This window comes from Vanellus vanellus, assembly GCF_965231255.1.
Source record: "Vanellus vanellus genome assembly, chromosome: 16".
NCBI lineage: Eukaryota > Metazoa > Chordata > Aves > Charadriiformes > Charadriidae > Vanellus > Vanellus vanellus.
In genome coordinates, this window is record NC_138921.1 from 12,482,372 (window position 1) to 12,506,257 (window position 23,886).

General features: G+C 42.4%; 1 protein-coding gene across 1 annotated transcript in view; it reads right to left on the bottom strand.

Annotated features, from left to right (window-relative positions):
* The window catches only part of TMEM132B (transmembrane protein 132B), a gene marked incomplete at both ends in the record, with an annotated part of 254,405 nt that overhangs the window by 177,813 nt on the left and 52,706 nt on the right, over positions 1–23,886 (bottom strand). The window contains one exon of the mRNA XM_082491540.1: positions 4,888–5,767. Coding sequence (XP_082347666.1) covers positions 4,888–5,767 — 880 coding nt within the window. The remainder of the gene's footprint in view (positions 1–4,887; positions 5,768–23,886) is intronic.

Here is a 23,886-nt window from a genome sequence, read left to right on the forward strand (position 1 = left end):
TCCACTTCTGCTGAATTTTCATCCTAAAATGACGCTGCAGTTAATCATTTATTTCTCTAGCCAGTAATAATCCTGCCCTGCTTCCCCATTCATACTAGCTTGGTTACAAGTGATGAAGGCCACACAGAGCCTCCTCCTCACACGCAGCCAGGCTGCATTCCCCAGTCTGCATTCTCTCATTTTCTATGCATTTCCAGATGTAAAAACCTTCTGTTTTCTTTCCCTTGTTTGCTCTTGGCAGCTACTGGCAGGAGACATCCTCTTAATGATCTTTTTCTGGCCTTCTAGACGACTGCTCAGACTTCTACAGATCTTTCATTATTAACGCAGAAGCCTTGTAAGTCAGTTTTAATGGCCTGTGCAATTTTTATTCCTTAGCAGGAGACATAGCCTCCTCCATATGGATATATGTTTATTAATATAAATCCTTAATATGATTTTTCCTAGTGAGAATAATCAGTAAAAGCCAACCGGTGTGTATTACACCTTGTACTGGTTCATCCAAAAATCAAAAAGTAATCTGTGCCCTGCAATATGTGGAGCATGGCAGGGAGAAGCGGATAATCCTTTTCCCTGAGGTTGCCTAGGCACCGAATGACAGTGAGGTTTCTTTGCACGGTCCCACCATTCCCCTCCAGACAGAGGACCGCATCCCGACCGCAGCCGCTTTCATTTCTCTAGTGTGGGATTCATTACCTGTTTCAGTCCCTTACTATTATTCCTGGAATATCTCCAATCTCCGCTTCTATTCTGATTGGGGATAAAAGAAGGATGGGTCGTTCATGTTAGGGACGTGTAACGAATGCCGACAAACCCACTTTTTGTCTGTGACTCGACAAATTGCTATTAGTGCTCAGCCTTCATTACCAGCACATCCTCACTCACAGTTTAAATGGGGAGACTTGGAAAACAGGACAAAACTCTGCCGTTTATTTATAAAGAGTGTCCTGGTTTTTTTTCCTATAACCAAGGGGCGATTGTCCATTTATTCCATTAAACGTTTTCCTGCTGTACAAAATGACTCCCATTTTTCTTTTAAATACATCCTTTGAGTCTCAAGATAGAGTTAAATAATAACACACACCGCAAAAGAAATGCAAGCTACTCCCAGTGCTATTGGATGAGATTTCCATCCTTCCAGTTAAGCCAGAATTGTTTTCTCCTGTCTCTTTTCTAACTCCTCCATGTATATCAGGAGACGACTTCTGTTTAGTAAATAGCGCAGAACTTGGTGTTACCCCTTCTTTAGTCATGATTTCCACCTTTCCTCATTTACTATGTTTCACCTAAGTTTGTCAGTAAAGAAGGAAACAGATACTCCTGTGCATCAAAGACAAAAAATACCTGAAAATTTGTGACGTTGCTGCATGTATTAGTCCTGCTGGAATCTCAAAGCTCTGCTTTCATTTTTCCCTTTTTTTTTTTTTTTAAACTAGATACCCCATAAAAGAAGTTTAATCATGGCAACATAGCCCATTTAACCTATCTTTATGGTTAAACTATGTTTAGTGGCAACCCACCTAACATAATGAGCAAAATTTATGTTCACAGATGGTAAATTTTACAGTACAGACCAGACCAGCAAGGCCACAAATTAATCTCCAGTGTCATAAGAATTTCATTGCACACATGTATAGATCATCTGTCAACAAAGCCAGCAATATGACTGTCAGGCACAGCAAAAGCATTAAATGCATGCTTAGCCTCCAAATTCTGCCCCTTGACATATCTGGGTCCTTCAATTACACCAAGCCACGCTGGCTGGATTGCAGTATGAAACGAAACAAATTCCCCGGACCACAGCACAACTAGAGCTCCAACTCTATCTTAAATAATAGTTATTGAATGAAAACAAACAACCAAGACTTAGCTTAACCAGAGCAAAACCAGTTTGGCCTGATGAAAGGGACTGGAAGTGATAGCTGGAGCTTCACATACAACCCACAGCATCGCCCTGTGACGTTACTGGAAGGACAGGGGTTTAACAAGTGACAATCTTTCAACACAGCGCATCGCTGAATCAAGAAACTTTCCAATTGCTTTTCAGTTTTCAAGCTTATTTAAGAATCCCAAATTTCACCAAAACAAAGAGTCTGCTCTCGTAGGAGAGCTGAAGTCAGTTTTGCTAGAACAAAATTCAACATAAAATAAAATACTACACAACACAGCATGAAATAGTAAAGAGGCGCATAAAATTGAGCATATCTGTTCTTTTGCACACTGTCAGAGCTCGAGGTCGGCATCAAATGCTGTGTTGAGAATGACTTGATTTTGATCTATTGTCTCATATGAGCCAGACTGCAATTCACCCTGCTACACTTATAACAGATATGATTAAAAACAATCAGTTATATTAGGCAAAAATATATTTCCCAAGGCAAACATTCGCTTCAATGTATTTTTCGCTGGCTATAACACAGAAATTCTATGTATATAAAAAACCTTCTGGGTTTTTATGGACATTAGCATTGAGCTGAAAAACAGGGAAAGCCTGTGAGGGAAACTGCATAAATTAGATGCAGGCGCTATAGTGATTGTATTTCCCTCGGCATACTTCCCTGCCTACTGTGTAAACTTCAGCTGAATAATCTCTCCATGGGCCTCACATATGTCATTCGAAATAATCATAGCAACAGTTGCTGATGCTCTCCATCCTGGAGGATGGCTGAACCATCAGCAGAATTGCATTTTGCCTCTTACTTTCAGCATTCAACTGAAGGTTAAATAAAAATACTTGCAGTTTCTCTGATGAAAAGCACAATGCAAGCAAAGCCAAATAAAAGACCAGACAGGCTAGACTGCACAGAGCCAATAGTGAATTTTCCAAGGAAATATTTCTGGGCACATAAAACATGCTGATTTATTGTAACAGAAACATCTCCTGGAGATGAACCGATTCTGCACACTTTTCAAAGAAGGAAATCCCCATGGAAACCTGACTGCCTTTCCAGCAGCTGGGGAAGCACCGAGATGCACGCTCCACGTGCCGGTAGAGCGCTGCAAAGTGACTTCTGCCTGACGGCTGGAGACATGTGAGTCATGGGAGCCCATGGGAGAAGACAAGGGTCTCGGCGTTAGCCAGGCTCTTGTGGCTCATCCTGGGGCTCCCCAGGTTGGAGGCTCTTGACTCTGTTGGTTTGTGCTTCCTTGAAACCCCAGGTTAGTGACAGTGCTCAGCGCTTCCAGAAACTATTTTGCTTTTGAAAGACAGCATTTCCAAACTATCTCTGCAAGAAGTTTTTGGTGCTTTCCTGGCCAGTAGAAATACCAAAACTCTGCCCTTGCTCTGTTTGTTACAAGCTAAATGGGTTTTTTAGAAATTCCAATGGAAAGAAAACGTTGTCTCTAATAGGTTGTCTCTAATTAGGTTGTCTCTAATACCTAGGGAATTTTATCTGTGGTGTGGCAAAAATACCCAAAAAACTGAGAATTAAGAGCTGATGTTGAATCCTTGCAGAGCTTTAGGCAAGTCCCAAAATCTCTCTGCTCTAGCACTGAGGATCAATACACAACTGCTGAAACCTGACTGCTCCAGGAGGTCAGTCCATCTACTGACAGTGGATGCTGGCCAAAACCGTATTTAATGAATAAAACCCAGTAAAAGCCAGGTAAAGGCCAGAATAAGTTGCATTTATAGGAAGACTCTTCCTGACCCAAACCTTTTAAAGTATGGTTAAACCCTATGATATTTCTCATGCATTTCCTCCCCCCACCCTGAGTAGACAGAAGTGCTTGGGACATTGTGGACCATTTCTTTCCCTCTGCCTGTGCACTGTGCTATGAACTGCTTGTCTGGATTCACACAGCCATCTTTAAGTTTATTAATATGCATGTGCCATCTCACAAACGCTCAATGATTTCAAAGTGCTGCATAAGTTTTGCTGCCTGTTTTCTCAACATCTGTCCCCAAAGTGCACTTCTGTCATGTTCTGCTCCCATCGTTCTCGGATCAAAAAGTTGGAAGTAAGGCATGAATCCGTTTTGAGGTTTGCTAGTGCAGGCTGCAACTCCTTCTTTCCCAAGCGTCTCGCATTCTCACAGTATATGACACTTTCCAATTACCTTTTGGCCCTTTTATTCCCCCAGTCTGGCTCACATTTCTCTCTGAATTTGGTCTCTACGCAGCTCCGAACCCACAGTATGACAGCTAAGGACATAACAAATAAGCAGCACTAACCCTCGGGGTGGTTAGAAATGCCTGAATTCTCCTATTACAGGCAGATTCACAAGTAAAGGTCACCAGAAAGTCTCAAAACTTAAAACAAAAATGGGCCTCACCACAAGCAGTCAAAAGCTTGAGGAAGCAGGACGGGCTGTCTTACAGAAAAACTGAAGACGACTTGCAAAGTTTGGATCCAAATCCTGGCTCTGCGAAAGACTTCCTATGCAAGCTGAGGCACATCTTATTTTCTCACCTCTCAGCTCCCCTCTGTACGATGCAACAAAATAGTTCCTCACCACATATGACCTGTGCAAGATGCTTATCATCTTCCCAAATACATGGGATACAAGTTGATAAAAAGAGAGGAAGCTTCACCAAAGAAATGGAAAACCCTCCTGCAAACTGTCTAGAAAAATGGATCACTGCAGTTACCCTGGCTGACTTACAGAGGCGTAATTTAAGAGGCAGAATTATGGCTAGAAGCAAATCGAATTAAAACAAAAAATAATCATACCAACATTTATAGCTCATACTTTAAAATCAATCCCCATGTTCTAAAAAGTGTCATCCACAGAGATAATTCAAGACTAGTCTTCCCCAGTTGGAGAGGAAATGCTTAAGTTCTCTCAGGAAAACACTGAATGTAAACAAAGAAATTACACCTGACATCAATTTGTCCCTATTTGTAGACTGTTTAGCATACAGCACTGTAAAAATTCTCTTACCTTAGTACAAACTGGTCTGCTAGAGAGTCATCAGCCAGGGAAACATGAAAGGTCACAATGTCACCTTCTCTGACCGGGTTGAGTGGTAAGCGAATAACGACATTTTCATCTAGCCTCAGCAAAGACTGTCTTAATTTGTCTTGATTTGGGTAAACAATGATGCTACCAATCCTCTCCATAGCTGACAAAGCCTTGTGTTCATTATCTTGACCTGCATGGATATTGTTTTCCCATTTTGCATCCTCTGGAGAACATTCCCCATCTGCTGAATAAATCTTATAGAAGAGCTCCACAGTAATCCCTTCCAGGGAGGCTGTTTCCTCTGAAATCAGGGGTGGAGGGGAGCTGAACCAGCTAGGAGATAATTCCAGCTCCGCAACACATAATCCTAGATGACCTGTCAATCTACAGCTGGCCACAACTTCTCTAGACTCCAGGAAAGCAAACATCTTCACACAAGGCAACCTCTCCGCAGAATTATAGTCATCCCAGTCCTTCCCCGCAATATAGAACAAGGTTTGTATTTTAGGTTTGTTGGAATAGATTGAGCTGTTGATTATGTGAGATTTTAATTTCCAATTAAAAGTGAATTTATTTGTGAAACCAAAAGATGCAGAAGTCAGCATGAGGTCCAAGGGAACAGCCTGTTCAACAGAAAAGGGTCCATATGTGGCATTTAGGACAGGTGGCAGTTTGGCCTTGTATATAAAGAATGAATCCACCCTAGACTGCAAACTGGAGTTCCTCATGATATCCTGGTTGGCTTCTTTGAGGAAGAAGAAAATATCAGCGTTGCAGATGTGATAGCTCGCGGGGAGATAGGTTGGCAGGTTTGAAAATCTCTGTATGCTGTCCATGATGCCTCCTCGGCTCTCCACCACTGCAGACCAAAGATAAAAGGAAAGAGAAAGACAACTCTAATGTTTGCTTAGCATGCTCCTCAGTTTTTCTCAAATGCAATGTATTACCAGAGATCAATACTGTTAGCCACAATTACGAAACAATCTGACACAGGTACCATGGAATAACACTGTTGGCTCAAAGCTCATACACTGAAAACATCCCACTGCATCAGCTGTACAGCTCCCTTTCCACCTGCCCCAATCTAATATCTACTTGAAAGCCATTAATCAAGTACCGGATAAAACAAGGAGATTGATTGACCAGATCCCAATCTAAGTTCCAAAAACTTTTTACTGCTTGATTGTTGTTCTTTTATTGCCAGATCAAACTTACAACTTTTCCTCATGCATGTTTCAACGTAAGTAAGAAGCTGGCACATTGAATATTAGGAGGCAGTAAACCAGAACTTTTTCTTTAGTCCAACACCCCTAACACACAATGCAATGGGGGGTTGCAAGTCTGCATCACTCCCAAAGCACTTGCCAGGTCAGCAGTTGGGAAGATAACAGCAAACTGATAGAAGCTTTGTATTCCTGAAACCAAAACTTTTCACACACAAAAAAAATACGGGGTTTGATAGAGGTCTCAGTGGGATGGATTTATAGGCAAGAGTGAACTCGAGAGAAGGAGAGAAATCCTTTACATGCAGAAGATTCACAGATGCTTAGATGGATTTTTTGGTTTAATTCCAGAGGAGAATGAAACACATTTGGAAACCACAAAAGTTTTTCTACAACACAATGGTCAATCCTCCAGCCAGCACTGAGCAATTTTTACCAGGCAAGAAAAGATTCCAGAGGGAGGGAGGGATCAAACAGATGCCTTTGGTTGGGGCCGATCTCTAATTAATAGTGAGATATATTCAATCCGAGCTGCTATTTTACCAGAAAGAAACGGTGGGTCTTTCAAACTAACAATTCATACATTCCAACAAAAAGCTGGTGAATGCAAGCTCATGGGACTGCCACAGAAGAAATAAACAGAAACCAAATGAATTAAAATGAAGCAGTTCCATAATGCGCAGAGATAACAAAGGAACAATGACAGATCCTAAGGTCAAAGCTCTTGTTGTCTCTTGCTGAAGCTTAGCGGCGATTTTACTGTTTGTCAGGACTGGGGAGAGCAGATACACGACGCGACAACCGCACAAACAATTACACCTGTTACAAGCTAGATGACTCAGATACTTGTAGCCACAATTTAGCACAGATAAAAGCTCTAATATTTTAAGCTATTTTTTCAGGTTGTGTATTTTTAAAGCCTACACTTAACGAAGACAGATTGTAGGGCAAATCTCATGCATTTGACTTTGCTCCACTCTTGTTCTCAGTTGAAATTCTGCTCATTTATTTTCAATGGCTTGATATTATCTATGCTTGTTTAAATGCTTCTCATTTCATCACAATACCTCTGCCTTTACTTTCGCCCTATGTTTAATTGTGTCAAGATTCTTCTGCAGCCTTTGGAATATTCTTTGTGGGAACAAATAAATAGGCAAAAATATACAAAAGCATAAAAAATTGCTCAGCAGGAAACAGTATCAACAGGCTCCTCTCTCACTACTCCACACGAGGATCAGATCAGGGTTTCCTCTCAGCTCCACAAGCAAATGCAATTGGGGAGCAGCTGCCATGCAATCGCCCCACTTGGGTGTCCTCTCGTTTCTTATGCCCATGCATAAATATTTCAGCTCCTCTCTCATAACACACCCGTGCAGCCAACACCATCCCCCAGCTGCACGCAGGCACAGACCTGGGCACACAGCTGAAATGTAGAAACCCAGATGATGAGAAACTTTCTCCTCCCTTCCCCATGTGAGCGCTGACCTGGGCCAGCTTCCTGTGGTATCAAAGCTCACACAGGGGACAGCCAATTTTCTAGTGGAAAAAATCGACTTTAGCCCTTCCTTTCCATATCTCTTCTCATTCCAAAGTGAACAGCTGGCGCACTCCCTGCAGCATGCAGAAACAGGAGACCCCAGTTCTCTATGGGAAGTCATAAGGTGTGAGTAGTAATAAGCAGTTCTGGAAGAAGACAGAGGTAGTCTCCCCAGGCAAAAGGCTAACCAAGCTACAAGCACTGTAAGAGGCAGGAGGCACAGGTGAGACAGGCACCACAGAACCCAGCAGGTGCTGTGCAGCAGACATGGACACCACTGCACCTTAGCACCAGGCACAGGAGGCTGCACAAGGCAAGGGACCCACAGCAACGTACAACAGGGATGGAGGCAGAGGCTGGTGACCACCGTTTAGCGGGGGTCAGGCAATGCTCCACTAGTGCTTGCTGTGCTGCTCTGTGGGAGTCCCAACACTTTTATCCCACCACTGAATAGCAAAGTGCTCAGGAAACACACTGCAGGTCAAACCTCATCCTGCTCGTAGCAGAAGGAGAAGGGAGAAAGGAGAAATCAATGCCAATTCTAGAACCAAAGTCACCAAGGGATGTTTTAGCAGCTCCACTACTGCTCTGATATTTATAGAGCACCTTGACATGGTATGGCTTGCCGGGCCGTTGTGCAATTGCACAACTCGGTCTCTGAAAATGAACTTTGCTCCTGTGAAAGCCGAGGCAGCGAGGGGAGAATGTTGCTTCTTCACTGAGAAGTCAAATGCAGACAAGCACCTTCCTGGATTAACTGTAGATCAATCAAACTATATTTGAAAGCAATACTTTTGAGAAGTTGCATTTATCATAAAAATTGTTCAGCCATACAGATAAGCAATGGACACACAGCAGCAAGAGCACCCTCTGATTTCTGAAGAAGGGCTAAAATTTGCCTTGTCCCAAGACACACCAGATTGCAGAGGAGATTTAAACACTGACATAGTTCCTGAACCTAAAGAGGAACAAAAAAGAGGCAAGGCTTAAATGCATTTGTGTTTACATTATAGGACTTTCCTCCCCCACCCCATCCTTTATGCAGATATTTTCTCTCTCTCAAACAGCGATTTACAGGAATTTTAAAAGGAATGTTTTCCCCTTTCCTCCATTTCATTATAGTGGCAACATTCTCAGAACTAGTACGAGGACTAGGATATCAGCCGGCTGTAACTCAAACAAAATGAGACACAAATTTTGTCTGAAAGCTTATATGGGAAGCCATAAACACCAGTAGACAGGGCTGGGCTTTGTCCTAGAACCAGCCTGCAACAAAATATGATATCTGAATTTAGCAGCATTTTATGATGCTGTAGGAACATCTAAAAAGAAATAGTTCATCCGATGGCAGGCCAACACCCCGCCTTTTTAATTCGGCATGTCAGCACCACAGCATCAATCTCCTTACAGTAACAATCAGAAACAGGAGACATTTCTAGCTTTCTGGTGTGCAACAAAGCAATTAATAAATCATCTGTTCCTTTAATAAGCACTCCGGCAAGATCAAAAGAGGGCAGAACATTAGATCAGAATGTGGGTTAGTCCTAATTATGTAACAAAAGAGAGCAAGAGTTGAAGAAAAGTAAATGGAGGCCAAATGAGCATCCCCAAAGCCCAGTGCTATCTCAACGGCTGAACACAGCCTGTTTCTCAGACTATTGTGGCATTGGGGGTGTTGAGGGGACACGTATGGAAATAACACATTGTTGGACATGACTTGAGATAGATAGCTTGAATTTCTAAAATAACTTTTACCTTTTAACAGTTTTCCAGCAGGTGCTTTGCCCCTTTTAAAGCACTTTTTTTGGATTAGCCAAATACCAAGACCTCTAGAGCAACAGGTCTTGTGAAATCTCTTCGCTCCTATATGATGCCAAAATCTCTTTCTCCAGAGTTGGGCAACAGCCTCATATCCCAGTTCATCCTGCAAACTCTGAGAATGCAGATGGACAGGAAACACCCTTCTGATGTTTCTGAAAAGCTGAGAAAGAGAGAGGAAACCACCATGCACATAACCAACCATGCAAAGCTTGCATCAAGGAGATGCCCCCTCCTGGTCCTTACTCTGACCAGCTCAGACCTCAAACGAAGCTTCCTTTCTGTTGTCTTGAAAATTTTTTATTTAACCATAAAATTATCCATCACTTTTGGGTTTAATCTCACTGGACTTGAACTGGTGCCACAAATAGCAGCACAGAACTAAGGCACATGCAAAACCATAGCTGTAGGTCACACTGTGCAATAAAAATCTGCCATTCATGTATCTCAAGATTTCATCCAAGCTACATTTCTTAGATTTCATACATTTTAATAAGAGGCAAAACGGGTATCATATTAGAAGGTAGTGGTGGCTGTGACAGGTCAGCATTAAAAACTAATGCATCTATGTTAAGCTGTAGTAAGAGGCAAGTCCTTAATAAAAATTCATCATTTTGTAACTAAAATGGAAAATAACTCCTGTTGGAGGATAAATCCAAATTTCACATCTAAATCTTTGCTCTACCTTAGCTAACTACCTAACAGTACCCAAGTCTCCCATGAGCCCTCAGTAATTCTGAAGTTGGAGGTCCGAGGAACAAGAAGCATTTAAAATTGAAACTTTTTCAATATCCTTTTTCTCTGAAAACAAGCAAGAAAGCCGATCCTGCACCTGTGAAAAAAACTATGAAAATATTAAAATTCATCTTTCCTGCAGCATCATCAGAATTGTAGTGTGAGATCATACAGACACTCCTCTTTGTAAAAGAGGAATAATTTCAAGTAATGTGGTGCCAGTAAGTACTATGATGTTATCCATGACTCATACAGAGGCAATCAATGGCTTGTCTGTATAGGAGAAAAATCACCAGCCCTTCCCACCAGCCTTTGCTAAAGACCATAAAGACCAAACTACACATGTACATTATTCCACTATAAAAATGGCTCTATTCATAATAATTATTTTGCTCTGGAAATGCGGGCATTATCCTTGAATAAAAACACACTGTATCCCAGAATAGGGTGTCTACACAAGGAACGCTATTCTGGAACTGACAAATTATAGGAGAATAATTAATTCTGGACCAGCTGTGTAGGTCACTTTCTCTCATACATGCAAGGGGTAAGACCTGATGCTGTTTAAGGACCCCAGCCATAAGAGGTTGTGCAAGGTGATTTGGCCTGGCTACGGCTGGGGAAACTGACTCTTAATCCTGGCAGCAGGAAAATGAGGAGGATGATTACAGTGTGAAAATCTACCACGAATTTAGACCTCATTTGAGCACTGTAAGTAAGATAAGTTTGGGCTGTGTAAGGATTTAAGGAGCCTAGATGAACACCCTCCTCATGCTCTCCCTGACTCATTCAAAATTTAATAAAATAACTATGAAAGGAGGATATCACTGTTTACTTCCCACATTCACAGTCCATCCTGTGACTCATCTCCTCAGTTTTATATTAGGGAGGAAAAGGAGGAGAAAAACCCTCGACAGTCCCACTGAGGAACAATTTCCGTCACCCACCGTTCAAAAACAAGCCTTACTCCTTTGGTACTTGAGGTAGTTATACAGTGAACCACACTGGCACAGAAAAAAAAAAAAACATAACAAGCAGTCTTCTCAACTGTAACAGAATAATTTGAAGATATAAATGACACTGCAAGGAAGAGCTAAGAAGAGTTCTCAATACTTTTTTAACATTAAAGTCAGCCCAGAAGCTGTCAACATATAAAAAATTGTAGCACAAGAAAAGATGATAGGATCCCTTTAAGCATTTCTCATTCTCTCTTCTTCTTATCCTAGTTCAATGTAAGGACAGAACTTGATGTAGGACTCACAACCAGTTTACAGTCCTTACGTTCAATCTTGATTACATATTTGTGGAGACAGAGATTCACTTTGCAAAACATCCCTAGTCGGGCAGCTTGTTTTGAAAGACAAGAAAAAGGATGCAATTTAAAAAAAAAAAAAAAACAAAACAGAAGTCTATTTAATCCAAACATCTAAAACTGAAGAGAGGTTAATTAACTTTTGTAGGCTTGGGACAATGTCTCACGTACTTATCTTCAAACGTCTCAGTCAAACTTCTGTTACCCAAGCTTCACTGCAGCTACGTGCTCTGGCCACCCTCCACGAAGTCAGCCCATCTCATTTCAGATAGGTATCTAAGCCCAGCGCGTACTCCAGCCTCCCCTTTCAGTAAATCACAGAAAAGGGTATCTCAGAATTCATTCATCCTCTCCTAGACACTTATATCTTAGGGGTGATTAATCACCCTTGGGAGGAGCCTATTTCTATCCGTTAACTCGATTGCTAAAGGTGGCCAGTGCAGACCTGCATGCTGGAGGTTTAGATGTCTATGGGCAAAGCAGTCCTGGACCATCAGATCTGATGGCTCACTCTTCACTAAAGCTTCTCTTCCCACACCACATGCCTATGTTTGCCCACCATTCTGCTTCCAAAAAGCATGAAAGTATCATCTCAAGCCTCATAAATCTTTTGTCTACCAAAATATATTTCTCAGTGCAAAATTAAACCATGCATATAAATGAAACCCCTGATCAGGCCACAAGTTCAGTAATAAATTGTATTATTGTGTTCCAAAGCAAGTCAAGTGCTTTGCCTGCTTACCGTTGCCAAAAAAAATCAGTTGGATGTGGAAGTTTCTGAGTTGGTACTTACCACAGTTTTTAGCTTGCATGCATTTTGCACAGTCACCCATACTGAAAGACATACATACAGCAAGGCCACCTACAGATAGTAATAAAACCATACTGTCTGAAAGGCTGCCTATAAATCTTATTAAAGTAATCCCTTCCCTGAACTCAGATTATTACATTCACCTTTATGGTAGAATAAAAATTAATTTTCTCAGCTATAATAAGTGTATGATAAGAAGGTATCACTTGGGACTGAATAAAGATTATAATTAACTCCAACTGAATAAATCTAAATTTAGCTTGGACTAGCAATTTGTTTTCATACATTTTCCTCTACGACTGAGTGAATAGGTATGGCAGGATTAGCATCCCATGCCAGTTCCAGCACTGCTGGCACAGAAAGGAGTGAGGCACAGTGTAATCCAATACCCCAAAGGCCTGAAGATTAATTCAGGGTTCTCTATCAGCAGAAGTTTGGAAAACTGGAAAAAAAGAAAAAGGCTCAAAACAGCCATTATTCCGGCAAGGAAAGCACGCGAAGTGCTGGACTCCAGAGAGAGTACTACTCACTGCACTCCCTAAATCACCGTTATGCAAAGATAGGACCTATGCCACAGACTGCTGAAAGCATTTTTAGGGGAAGCATCCTCTGTGCTTGCCTGATCTTCCTCTTTCCTACCAAGTATCTGCTTTTGGGTGCTATCAGAAATGGGCTGCTGGGCCCGATGGATCTGTGCTCTGACCTGGTATGGCCGTTCTTACTTTGCGCTCTCTCATCTGCAGTACCTCAGAGGTGATCCCTAAAGCAGTTGCAAAACAAGAAAACACAACATTACACAAGCACATGCAAGCACACAAACAAAATGGGGTAAAGTAAATGCATCAAACAAACATGCAAAGTTTACCCTGATTTTTTCACTTAGTTGAAAATAAAAACTCTTATACCCAGCAGATTACAGATTATTTTTTTCCAAGAAAAATGAGGCTCTACTTATAAAAGGGTGAGGAACTGCCTTGTTAAGCCACTACCTCATTATTTGCCATTCTCTGGGAAGATGATTGTTAACTTTATTACTAGGAAGGAGGAGTTCAGGCTTGTTTATCAAAATAGACCTCATATTTATCCTAGCCAGGGAATAACATGCAACCCAAGCAATAAACCTTCTGTGCTTCCTCCTCTGACTGCCATGCTAGCCCATGCAGACATCGGATTTGCCTGCATAAGAAGATTTTATCAGGTATAAAGTTACAGCTGAGCCATTATCATTACAGCAGAATGGTTCTCCAAGCAGATAGGTTTATTTCCAAGACTGGAGTTCTTTTAGCTTAAAGATGACACAGTCTGAAACCAAAAAAAAAAAAATTATTTAGGATGAAATCAGAGTATGTATGGATGAAATAAGAGTATGTATGTAATGCACTACAGCATTATAACATTTTAAATTCATGTCTCATGAGGGTTTAACTTTCCCAGACAAGACAACCTTCCATCGCCCCAGGAGCATATTTTCTTTGAGAACTACCAGACTTGAGCACAATTCCTGCCCAAACATGAGATTTCCCAAAATTATGCTGTCTAAACCTGAGGCATGCAAATTCCTCCTGAATCATTAACACTGGCTGTTATAGTTAGATTATAGTTAAAGCCAAAGATCCAGCATCTCTATAGGTTATAAAATGGAAATTTTATTCTGCCATGGAGAAGAGAGATCCCCTTTCCTCCAAATGCTACCATCATGTCAAGGCCTGGAAGGACCTGAGATACAGGACATTAAACCTGTGACATCTGTAACTGTAGGAAGGCTGTTTTAGGTAAGTTTTAGAGGCTTTTATTGCTCCCTCTGAACCCTGTACAGTAGGAAACATGGTAACTAAGACACCTGGTTTTATGGGCTGGAGTAATAGAAAAAATAGTCACAATAAAAAAAATTTTAAAACTCTCTAAACATCCCTGAAATAGCTTTTCTTGAAACATACTGGGATGGCTTCACCATCTGTGAGTAATGTGCCCATCCCCATAAAATCTTTATGTTATCAGGCATTCTATTTATTCATCTCCACTTCACTCTCACACGCGTGCTTCTGGCCAAAGTCTTCATTGTTAAAAACATTTATTCAAAAGTGTCTGATCAAAAAACCTGGAAGTTAGATAAAATACATTCCCATAATACTACCTATATGGTGCGCAGAAGCACTATGTGGCCCCATCCACAGGCTGTACAAAGCACAGGATAGCCATGCTCTTAAGCCAGATGTTCACAGCCTCCCAGGGCCAGTGAGTTCTAGCCCAAACCTCTTGGGTGTAAAATATTCTTTCCATTAAGAATGAGATCATTCCAGTGGGTGAAAGGTGTAGAAGAAATACTGAGGGTGAAGCTTTAGAGAAAAAAAGTGTGACCATGGAGAGAGCACGGGGATGCTGAACACTCCCTCTTCACAAAAAACAAGCAGAAATGAGATGAGACATTCACAGGGTTTCTCCTTCGAGTTTCCATCAGCCGTCTCCAGCTCCCTCCTCCTCTGATGGAGGCAATACAGGCATTTGCAGAACTAAGGTCTTCCAGCCCAGACTAATTCCCTGAGTGCTAGATGGGAGTTTTCCTCCATATCACACTCAGCACAGCCAAGGCCACCTCGGTGCAGGTAACTGACAAAGCTGCTTTAGCTGCCCAAACCTCAGTGCAGGCAGGTGAGTTTTCTCATTTAACGTGGCTGTTGCAATCGCTGAGGTTGCTGTGCTGGGTTGATCACTGGCCTAACTTGCCATTTTAGTTTTGATCAGGGGTGTTGATATGGTGGATAAAAGTCACAGGCTGCTCTTGGCAAGTTTCTCTGCATCTCTTGTACAACAGCAATGGGGAATTGTCCTGCCAGTTACAATTAGAGGCATTAGCACAGTGGCTAAAGGTCACAAATTCATCAGCTGAAAGAACTGAATGACAGAGCCACTTTTGCAGGCTAAACTGAAGTTTAAGCACACCTGATTAACCAAGGAGGGTTTCTATTCTGGTTACCTGGAGGGGAGACATGACCGCTAAGGCCGTGCACGCGCACACAGAGGTTTTGCACAACCTACCGCTTGGTGGGCAGAAAGCCCATAAACACAAACTATGTATACCTCAGCCTACCTCTAAGTGCCTCTCTCAGGCATGGGCAGCGTTAGGATTTCCTAAAACCTCCTTCTCCATTCCAGACACCTCTCAGCTCTTCTCAGCTGGAGGCAGAGATGCCAAATCCTGAAAACCATGACACCACTAACACGGGAAGGGTGATTTGCACACCCGAGCTACACACCTTTGCTATGGGGGGAGGCAAGAGGCACAGCCACTCTGGGTGAAGCTAAGCCAGGTGAAAGTCCCTGCAGAGGACCTCTTGCCCAGCTCCCCACTGCACAGCACTGGTCCTGACACTGCTCCTTACCCCAGTGCAGAGTTGGTGCTTCCAGCTGCCAGCATTGCAAAGCCATGTGCATCCCTCCTAAGACCTGATAAATAAGGTTTGTCATGGCTACTGGAGGTTCGCGTTGCTAAAGAGGAGGTTAGGAGAGGGCTCCCTACTACTGTTATCCAAAGCAAAACTCATTTTCCCTCAGTAATATTTCATAAACTACAGAAAATGAATACATGTATGGGAGCGTGTGGATATATTCTCCAAATAACAGAAAGGCCTCACAAGGCAAACACATTCACTAAAGGCACCAGGTGATTGCAAAAGTAAATCTCTTAAATATATGCTCTAAACTATTAGCCAACTGTGAAGTATTTGTATTCAGCGTCAAAATATCTATGTCACACAAAGCCAAGAGACTGACAGGAGAAAGGCCAGGATTTATGTTAGCTAGGGTCTATCTGTCATGGAGATAGGAAAGCTGAGAGAGAGTCCTTTTATTAAAATCACTCTCCCGCTGTAGATATTGATCTAAGCAGCTAAGGTTGAATAGCAAAGTGCATTTCCATCTCTCACAAAGTTACTCACTGGTACAGCAGTAAGGGACCGAGGTAACTGCCTTCACAACTCCAGCAAATGACACCCCAAAAAGAAGCAGGCAAAGAACGAGGCATTGGTATAAACAGCATCCTGCAACGCCACAGCACAGCTGCCTTCCAGGAACCAGAGAGTCCCCCTCAACTCTACTTCCCAACTTTTCAGGAATCCCATTTTGCTCCCCAAATCACTAATGCAGGTTGCCACTACTCCCGGATTGAGTTCACCATTAAAACAATACAGAGAAACACAGTGCTGACTGCATTGCTTCCATTCCCATTTTAAGGAGAAAAAAAAAAAAAAAAAGCCATTTCAAAAGGATCCTTCCCTAAATCTGCTTCAGCATTTTCAGTTTTTCCTCTAAGCAGTAGTAGCTTGGATCCAGACTCCTGCCCCACTTTGGGCTGACCCTTCCCTGGCAGTTCTCCCTCAGCTCCTGGAGGACCTGGATCTTGGCTGCCTTTCTCTTTGCAAACCCCACATTGTGACTGCAGTCAATGGCTTCATGTATTACACCTAAAGACAAAATGAAACAAAGGAACTTGAAGTTCTGTATACTACAGACTTTCTGCATTCCTGCATCCACAGGTTACACCGGTACATCATTTTATAGCACTTCTGATTCTCCCCATGGAAGCTTCTGACTTTGGTGATACTGAAAAATTCCTTGCATGAGCCAGAAATTACAGGATATTAAAATGCTGGCAGCAGATTCTCCAAAGGTGTTGTCAGAAGGAGGTAATGTTGGTCCAAAGCCTTTCTCCAGAGCAATGGGCTTTCACTGGATTCTCCATCCTGTTGTTTCAAAGCTCTTGGAGAAAACAAGCTCCACACCAATGGGCCCAAACAGCCGCGGGAAACCAGAAAAGCAGCTTACAATAAAAGCCCTGTAAAGTTACTAAGTACACAGATATGTCTTGAATGCACAGAAAATCCTCTGTGTTACCAGCACTCATCCATATCCCACTGTGACTGTAATCCCAGGAAGAGTATATGCCATGCACAGCCCCACTGGGGGACCGCGATAGAACAAAACAGGATGCAGAGACACACAAAATCCTGGGTCTGGCGCCAGCCCCACAGCTCTGCCTGAGCACTGGGAGCAATTCTCATTTAGTTCCCCATTACTGCTGGACTTCTCACCTGGATGGCGACCCTGACTACACATGCTGATTTTTGGGGACTGTTTGCAATGCAGACAGTTAAGTTCCTGATGAAATGTTTGCAGAGTTTAGGTCTGTGGGAAGAAGTCCGCTTTCACTTAGGTTTCCCCACCGAACTCCAGAGGCGTGGGCTGATGCCTCCAGCAAGATTTGTGTCCCCATCCCGCAAACACACATTCACGTATATCATTTCAAGTGTGTGCGCAGTCTCACTAAGCCAGGGAGTTTTCCCACTGGGAAATTTAATCACAAGCTGCAAAGTTTCAGGACAGAGACCTGAGAGGCCACCCAGCCTTTTAGCTGCTTTGGAAAAAGCTCCACAGCTTTAGAGATTCACTGCTATTAGTCCAAGGATATCTGTGCCTTTTTTCTCTGAACCCAATCTTTAACCTGCACTTTGCATTGCAACCAATATTACACTAACCAGACTCCCAAAGCAATATGTGCTCTCTGGCTCTCATAGGAGCAACCACACAGGCCTAGTTCTGCAGCTCAGACATCATTAAGTTATCAATTTATATCTGCCTCTCAAGGAACAGCACATGAAAACACGAATCCTTCCTTTCTAATGACAGCTCTTTTTTTTCCCCACTCAAAATACCCAGAACAAAAGTTTCTGTTTTCTTTCAAATTCCTTTGCTTAATTCAACATTTTATTTTTGGAATGACAACAGCCTCGAGCAACTCCATTAATTTGTTACGGAGTAAAAGAGCTTTGCATTCCTAGGGTGATTGCTGACCTCCTCCCCTACTCCCTTGCTTATTGAAACAGTTCTGCTCAAGCACATCCCAGTACCAGAATAAAGCATAATTTTTCACGCTTGAATGCATTATTTTACGTTATGAATACACATTTGACATATTTTACAAATTCATGGCAGATGCTGTCAGAAAGGACAAAATAACCATCCCTCGGTACCGCTTTTCTCTTACTACAGTGATCAAAGGTTGCAGCTTGTCATTCACACGTGGAGAACGGCTTCTCTTGGGGAGAGGAGAAGGAGCCTGCAGCCTCACCCAGGACTTCTTGGGTGTTTGTTTCTCTGTCTGTTGCCGATTAGCAATTTAGAGTTCGATTTTCTAAGCACAAGGAAAATTCCCAATAGCTCTGGAGGAGGCAGTTCAAGGAGATCTTGTCAAAATATTGGTGTGTAAAGAAAGTGAAACCTTATTATGGCTTTCATACTGCGATGTGCCAAATACAGTTATCTTGCTCACAAATAATCATTAACTTATAGGCAAAGAATAAAAACTCTCAAGCAAAAAACAAAGTTGGATGAGGTCAAACTTGCTGTGTGGTTCACTTGTGTTAATATATCAAGCTAATAAAAGATAATGAGCATTAGCTGACAGCATTTTCAACCTCTTCAAGAGTCAAGAGAAGTAAATTAGATCAGATTTGAGATTGCCTAAAAAGGCAAAAAGCTGCTTCTAATTCTTTTCTCAATGACAGGGCAATTATAAAATTGAGAAAGAGTCCAGGGACACCACTATCATAGCCCAACCCAGCATACTAGTTAGGAAACTCCAGATCATCAATATGATGATTAGTTTAGGATGATGATTAGTTTAGGATGATGATTAGTTTAGGATTAGTCTAGGCCAGTGCCTTGACCAGAGCAGAAAGTGCTCACCTACCAGGATAAACTACCCCAAGGGCGCGAATTGGATGCACACTAATTTATAGCAGCCCAGGGTTTTGCACACGTATGACAGACAGCAGTCATGCATGGGCACGGCCCAGCATCTGCGCACGCTGAGGATGCAGCTCCATCACAGCTCAATGTCAGCAATTGCTCATATGCAGCTGCCGTAACGGGCAGCGAGAGGGAGCAGCAAAAAAGCCATGTTTACCTTCTGCTTAGTGGCATCTCCTATAAGCCTTTGTGTGGAAACATCACAAGTGCAGTTCAAGTTTGAGTCAATTCAAGTTCAAGTCATATCTTATTACATCCAGTACTGCTCACCTACCCATAGCCTAGAGAATAAAATTCTGCAGGAACTCAGCATACAGGTCACTTCAGTACTCTGCTTTGTCAGGCGTTTTGTAACTAGAGCCGACCACATAATTCACACTGCATAATTTATCCATGGGATTTAGCCCGTGGAACACCCAAAGCAGATAACAATTTCTTCATACTTATTTATTGTTTAGAATATTCAGTCAACTTTTCTGCTTCTTCTGAACTCTGCGAAAAGATTATGAACCTCTGGCTATATTCTTCCAGGGCTTGAGCTCTTGGCTAGCTGTGATCAGTCAGATTAATTCACCTCTTTTTCAGTCTTCTACCTTCAACTATTCTTGTTTCCTGAGTGGAGGAAAATGCGTGCAAGCACTAAATCTCAAACATGCTAGTCTAACATTTGGATTCCATTATCCTAGAGATAACATATAATCCTATAATGATATGTAATAAATTAACATTTAATCTCATATCAGAGAGTTCAAAGGGATCACAGCCAGCTGGTGCTAAAATAAGCATTTGCTAGAGGCTGCAGGAGTGGGAGCCCAAGATGAGAAGTGAATGAGATCTAAGCTGCTCTGACGCTTTGGCTTGGCAAGACTGGTTGGCAAGGAAAGGATCAAATAAAGCCCTGATATGAAGGGGATGATCTCCAAAATGAACCGACCTGTGCCCTTTCACTGTGAATGTTGCCCTTGCAGTCCGTCCGGTGCAGAGAAAGGGAAGATTTCCCACCTTGGAGCTACCAAGTGGGGAAGGTCATTGTCAAACAGTGCTGCAAAGGGGACTTAATTCACTGCTTGATTTGTCACCCGTTTGTCAAGGTGTGGAGATCTGACGAGGCTGGGAATAAGCATCCAACCCAGGGTTCAGCTCTCCAACTGCAGAGATCCACAGCCAACCTCTTTTTTTTCCCCTGGCCCTGCTTTAGACACATGCAGAACTGAAAAAAAAGATGCACAGTTTCAACACAGAGAAGCCAAAAATAATTTGTCATTTTGTTTCCCTATCACACACCTTCATACATAGCACTAGTACACCAACCACTGCACATTCTTCATTAATAACAACAGCTATTAATAAAGTTCTCTCCTTAGAGGCTTCCTTAATAAATGTATATAGTGACTCTGGTGAGGATGATTGCTATCTCTTGAAGACAGGCGCAATTAAAAGCGCCCGGCAGGGAGACGCAGCCTCCCAAACTGCACAAGGCAATAGCGAACATTAAGGGCTGCTGACCCCCAGAGCAGAGATAAACACCTGACTTGCCAAAACCCCTCTGACTTCTACTGAGCCCAGATTTCACAGTTAGAGTAAGGGGATAAGAATTGTCTTTATCTTCCCGGATGCTCTGTGTGCCACCTCCGTTGTCCCAGCTACATCCTATGGTATGGTATATTTTCTGGAAATTTGCAGACCCCAGCACTTAATCTTTGTTCATGGGCAGTAGCAGCAAAAAAAAAAAAAAAAACAATTGACATCAGTCAGATTCAGATCCTTTCTCTGAATCCAAAGACACAGTTCACTGCTCCATCTCAAACTGGAATACACTTTAAAAAAAAAAACAAACTGTCAGGTAGCCAAGAAAGCCAAGAATCCATCACAGACACAGACAGTATTTTAAAAAAATACTGCCAAACCTCTTTGCTACTTTTCAGTGGAGACACATCAACCTTACTGCCAAATTAGCTAGAAAGTAAAGGCAGTTAAAAAAACATCAAGAAAAAGGAAAGAGAGAAACTTAAGACGGGATAGCCAACAAAAATATACAGTGAGCTGAATTTCACAACTCTGGACACTGACCACAGTTCTGTATCTGAAGAAAACTTAATAAATAAAAATAACAAAAAAATCTGAAGTGTTATGGAGTTATCTTTGCTCTAGCATAAAACACACATTTCTATTACCCTTTCTGGATTAGCCAAATGAAGATCAATGTATCTATAAAACTCAATGACATGTTAATGCAAACCTTAAAAAAGATAAAATGCCTTTTATCTCCGTCTTAGGAAAACCTAATAAAGAATTAACAGTCCATGAAGCCACAGAATTTCACTCAAGGCTTTACTTTATGCCAGGACTTCCTACTCCATTAATTTTTAACAGACAGGTTTCCCCAGGCTTTGGGACATGTTGGTACAATTTTACATTGTCATTAAAATTGGTCCTATATTTTCCTTTGGAGCTGGGATAGGAGCCTCGTTGTAGTATGTGGACTTAAAATATAGTCACCACCCACAATGGATCACAACTGTAAATTTGGAATAACTGTTAAGGTAAATAAACATGCAAAAAATGGTAGACAAATATTGATTTTGATAATGACCTGACAATTAATGAATTTATGAGCCAAAACTTTCACCTGCAGGATAAGCACTTTGGATCTGAGCTCATTCATAACATCAGCATTTCAGATTTATACCAGAAGCAACTGCCAGGAATCTCCTAACGCAGCACTAGATGTTGAATCTTTAAAGGGATGCAGTCAAATATTAGTCTAGGATTTGGTTCAAGATTGGTTCTCAGAATTAATGAGCCTTCAGTGACTGCCATGGGCCATACCAGGAGGCTGAGATCCATAAAGCCAGATACCCCCAAGCTTGGTGGGAAGCCAGTCTCATCCAAGTTCCCAGCTATATTTATTTCTACTGACAAACACATGGCAGCAAGACCAGAAATTTCAAATGCCAGTACTTAAAACCAAATCAAATCCAATACTTTTGCACACATTTAAAATTTTCTTGCTCTCAAAATGGCCTGAATACCCGCAGCCCCCACTGACATGAAAGGAAATAAAGACGCTTCCCACTTCTGCTAATTGGGGTGGGCTTGTCTTGGATGCCAAGGAAAGCGCCCACTCCTTTTAGACACCCACGGGTGAAGACTGAGGCCACAGTGCCCAGCTGCAGCAGGATTCTTTGCTTGGTGGAATGTGCCAAGAGCAGGAGAGATGCAACACTTGAGCCCGAGCTCGTACACTCTTCAAGGCTGACAGGCTTGGGCTTGTGAATCAGCACAGGGAGAAAAGAGACAGCAGTAGGCATGGAAAACAGTCCCAAGGAAAAGCAGGGGGCTAAAGTCCAGGAGTGACGGGAAGAGCAGTGAGCAAAGAAGCGGCGGCAGGAACAGGAATGAAGCTTGACTGTACAAAGATTGAAAACCTGCTACTTCCATTAAAAAAAAAAAAAAAAAAAATCAGTGGATCAAAAAGCTAAAAGCCACTTTGAAGCCTTTCCCTCATCCCTGGGATGAAGGTGTCCTGTCCTTAACCCACCTGGGTAGGTAGGGAGAAAGGCTTTCCTGCCTCAGAGGTCTCACCAGCACAGCATCCTCCCCGGGAGGCTATAGTTCTTCAGACACCACTGGTCTTGAGCACTATTTGCACCAGTTTACACCTGGGACCATCCTCACCTCCCTTTCCACCTACCCCCTGCTTTGGGAGAACAGATGCTTCTTCCAGGCACTCTGAGATTAATTATTCTTGGTTCCTCTCCTGCACGGTGCCTTAATCTGGAAAATTTATTTAGCTAACTTCCCAGGCAGCATATTTATCTGCTGGCCTCACATCTGCCTGACCATAAAAATCAACATCTGACTGATGACAAACATCATGCCAGTTGGGTGGAGACTGTCCTCTGAAAACTTTACCACCCTTATTCTAATGGACTTGGACCTCAATGCAAGAACTCCGGTCTCCTCCCTGCTTCCCACTTCAGGCAGAAGCACAGGTCTCAGCCAGGGTGAGAAACCAGGCATGGGACAACAAGATAAGGAGAGGACACAGGGACCATGCTGTGTTCAGGTCTGAAACACACCCACCGCCCAATCCATACCACTGCTCTGCCAGTCAAATGCATCAGCAAAGAGATTAGACAGAAAGACCTAATTCAGGACAAGAAGAAAGAGCACCAAACACACCAGGTAGGAAGTCCACACCAAGACCCCCACTTCTACAGTCCCACCCTGAGTAGCCACCAAGGTGATGCAGGTACCCTCACCAACCAACAGTCTCATCTCTGCATTTCAGCTCAGGGTAAGGAGTCAGATGACTCAGTTGTCCTGTTGTAAGAGTACGGAAATAAGGCTTACGGACTGAGCCACAGGCATTTCTGCCTCTACATACAAATGCTGGATATGGAATAATAGCCCCAGATGCATCCTGCACTGCAAATCCATTTGTTGGCAACAAAACTTATTTTGCCATCTTTACTCACCCAACATCTCATAAACACCAAGTACATTTGGATCACCAAGGTGGGATGTTAAATTAATCAACAGGAAGCACTGCCTCCCAAAGGGCAGCCTATTCTAGATCTATTCCTGGCTAATCTTCGAGGAATGCTCTGCCACTCTTACTCATACAGAAAATTTGAAAGAACTGCAAACAGAAGAAAATACCGCTCTGCACAGTGGGGTTCAGACCAACATCCTTTGTTGCCTGACATGGAAAATTCCATCACCAGACCCCAAA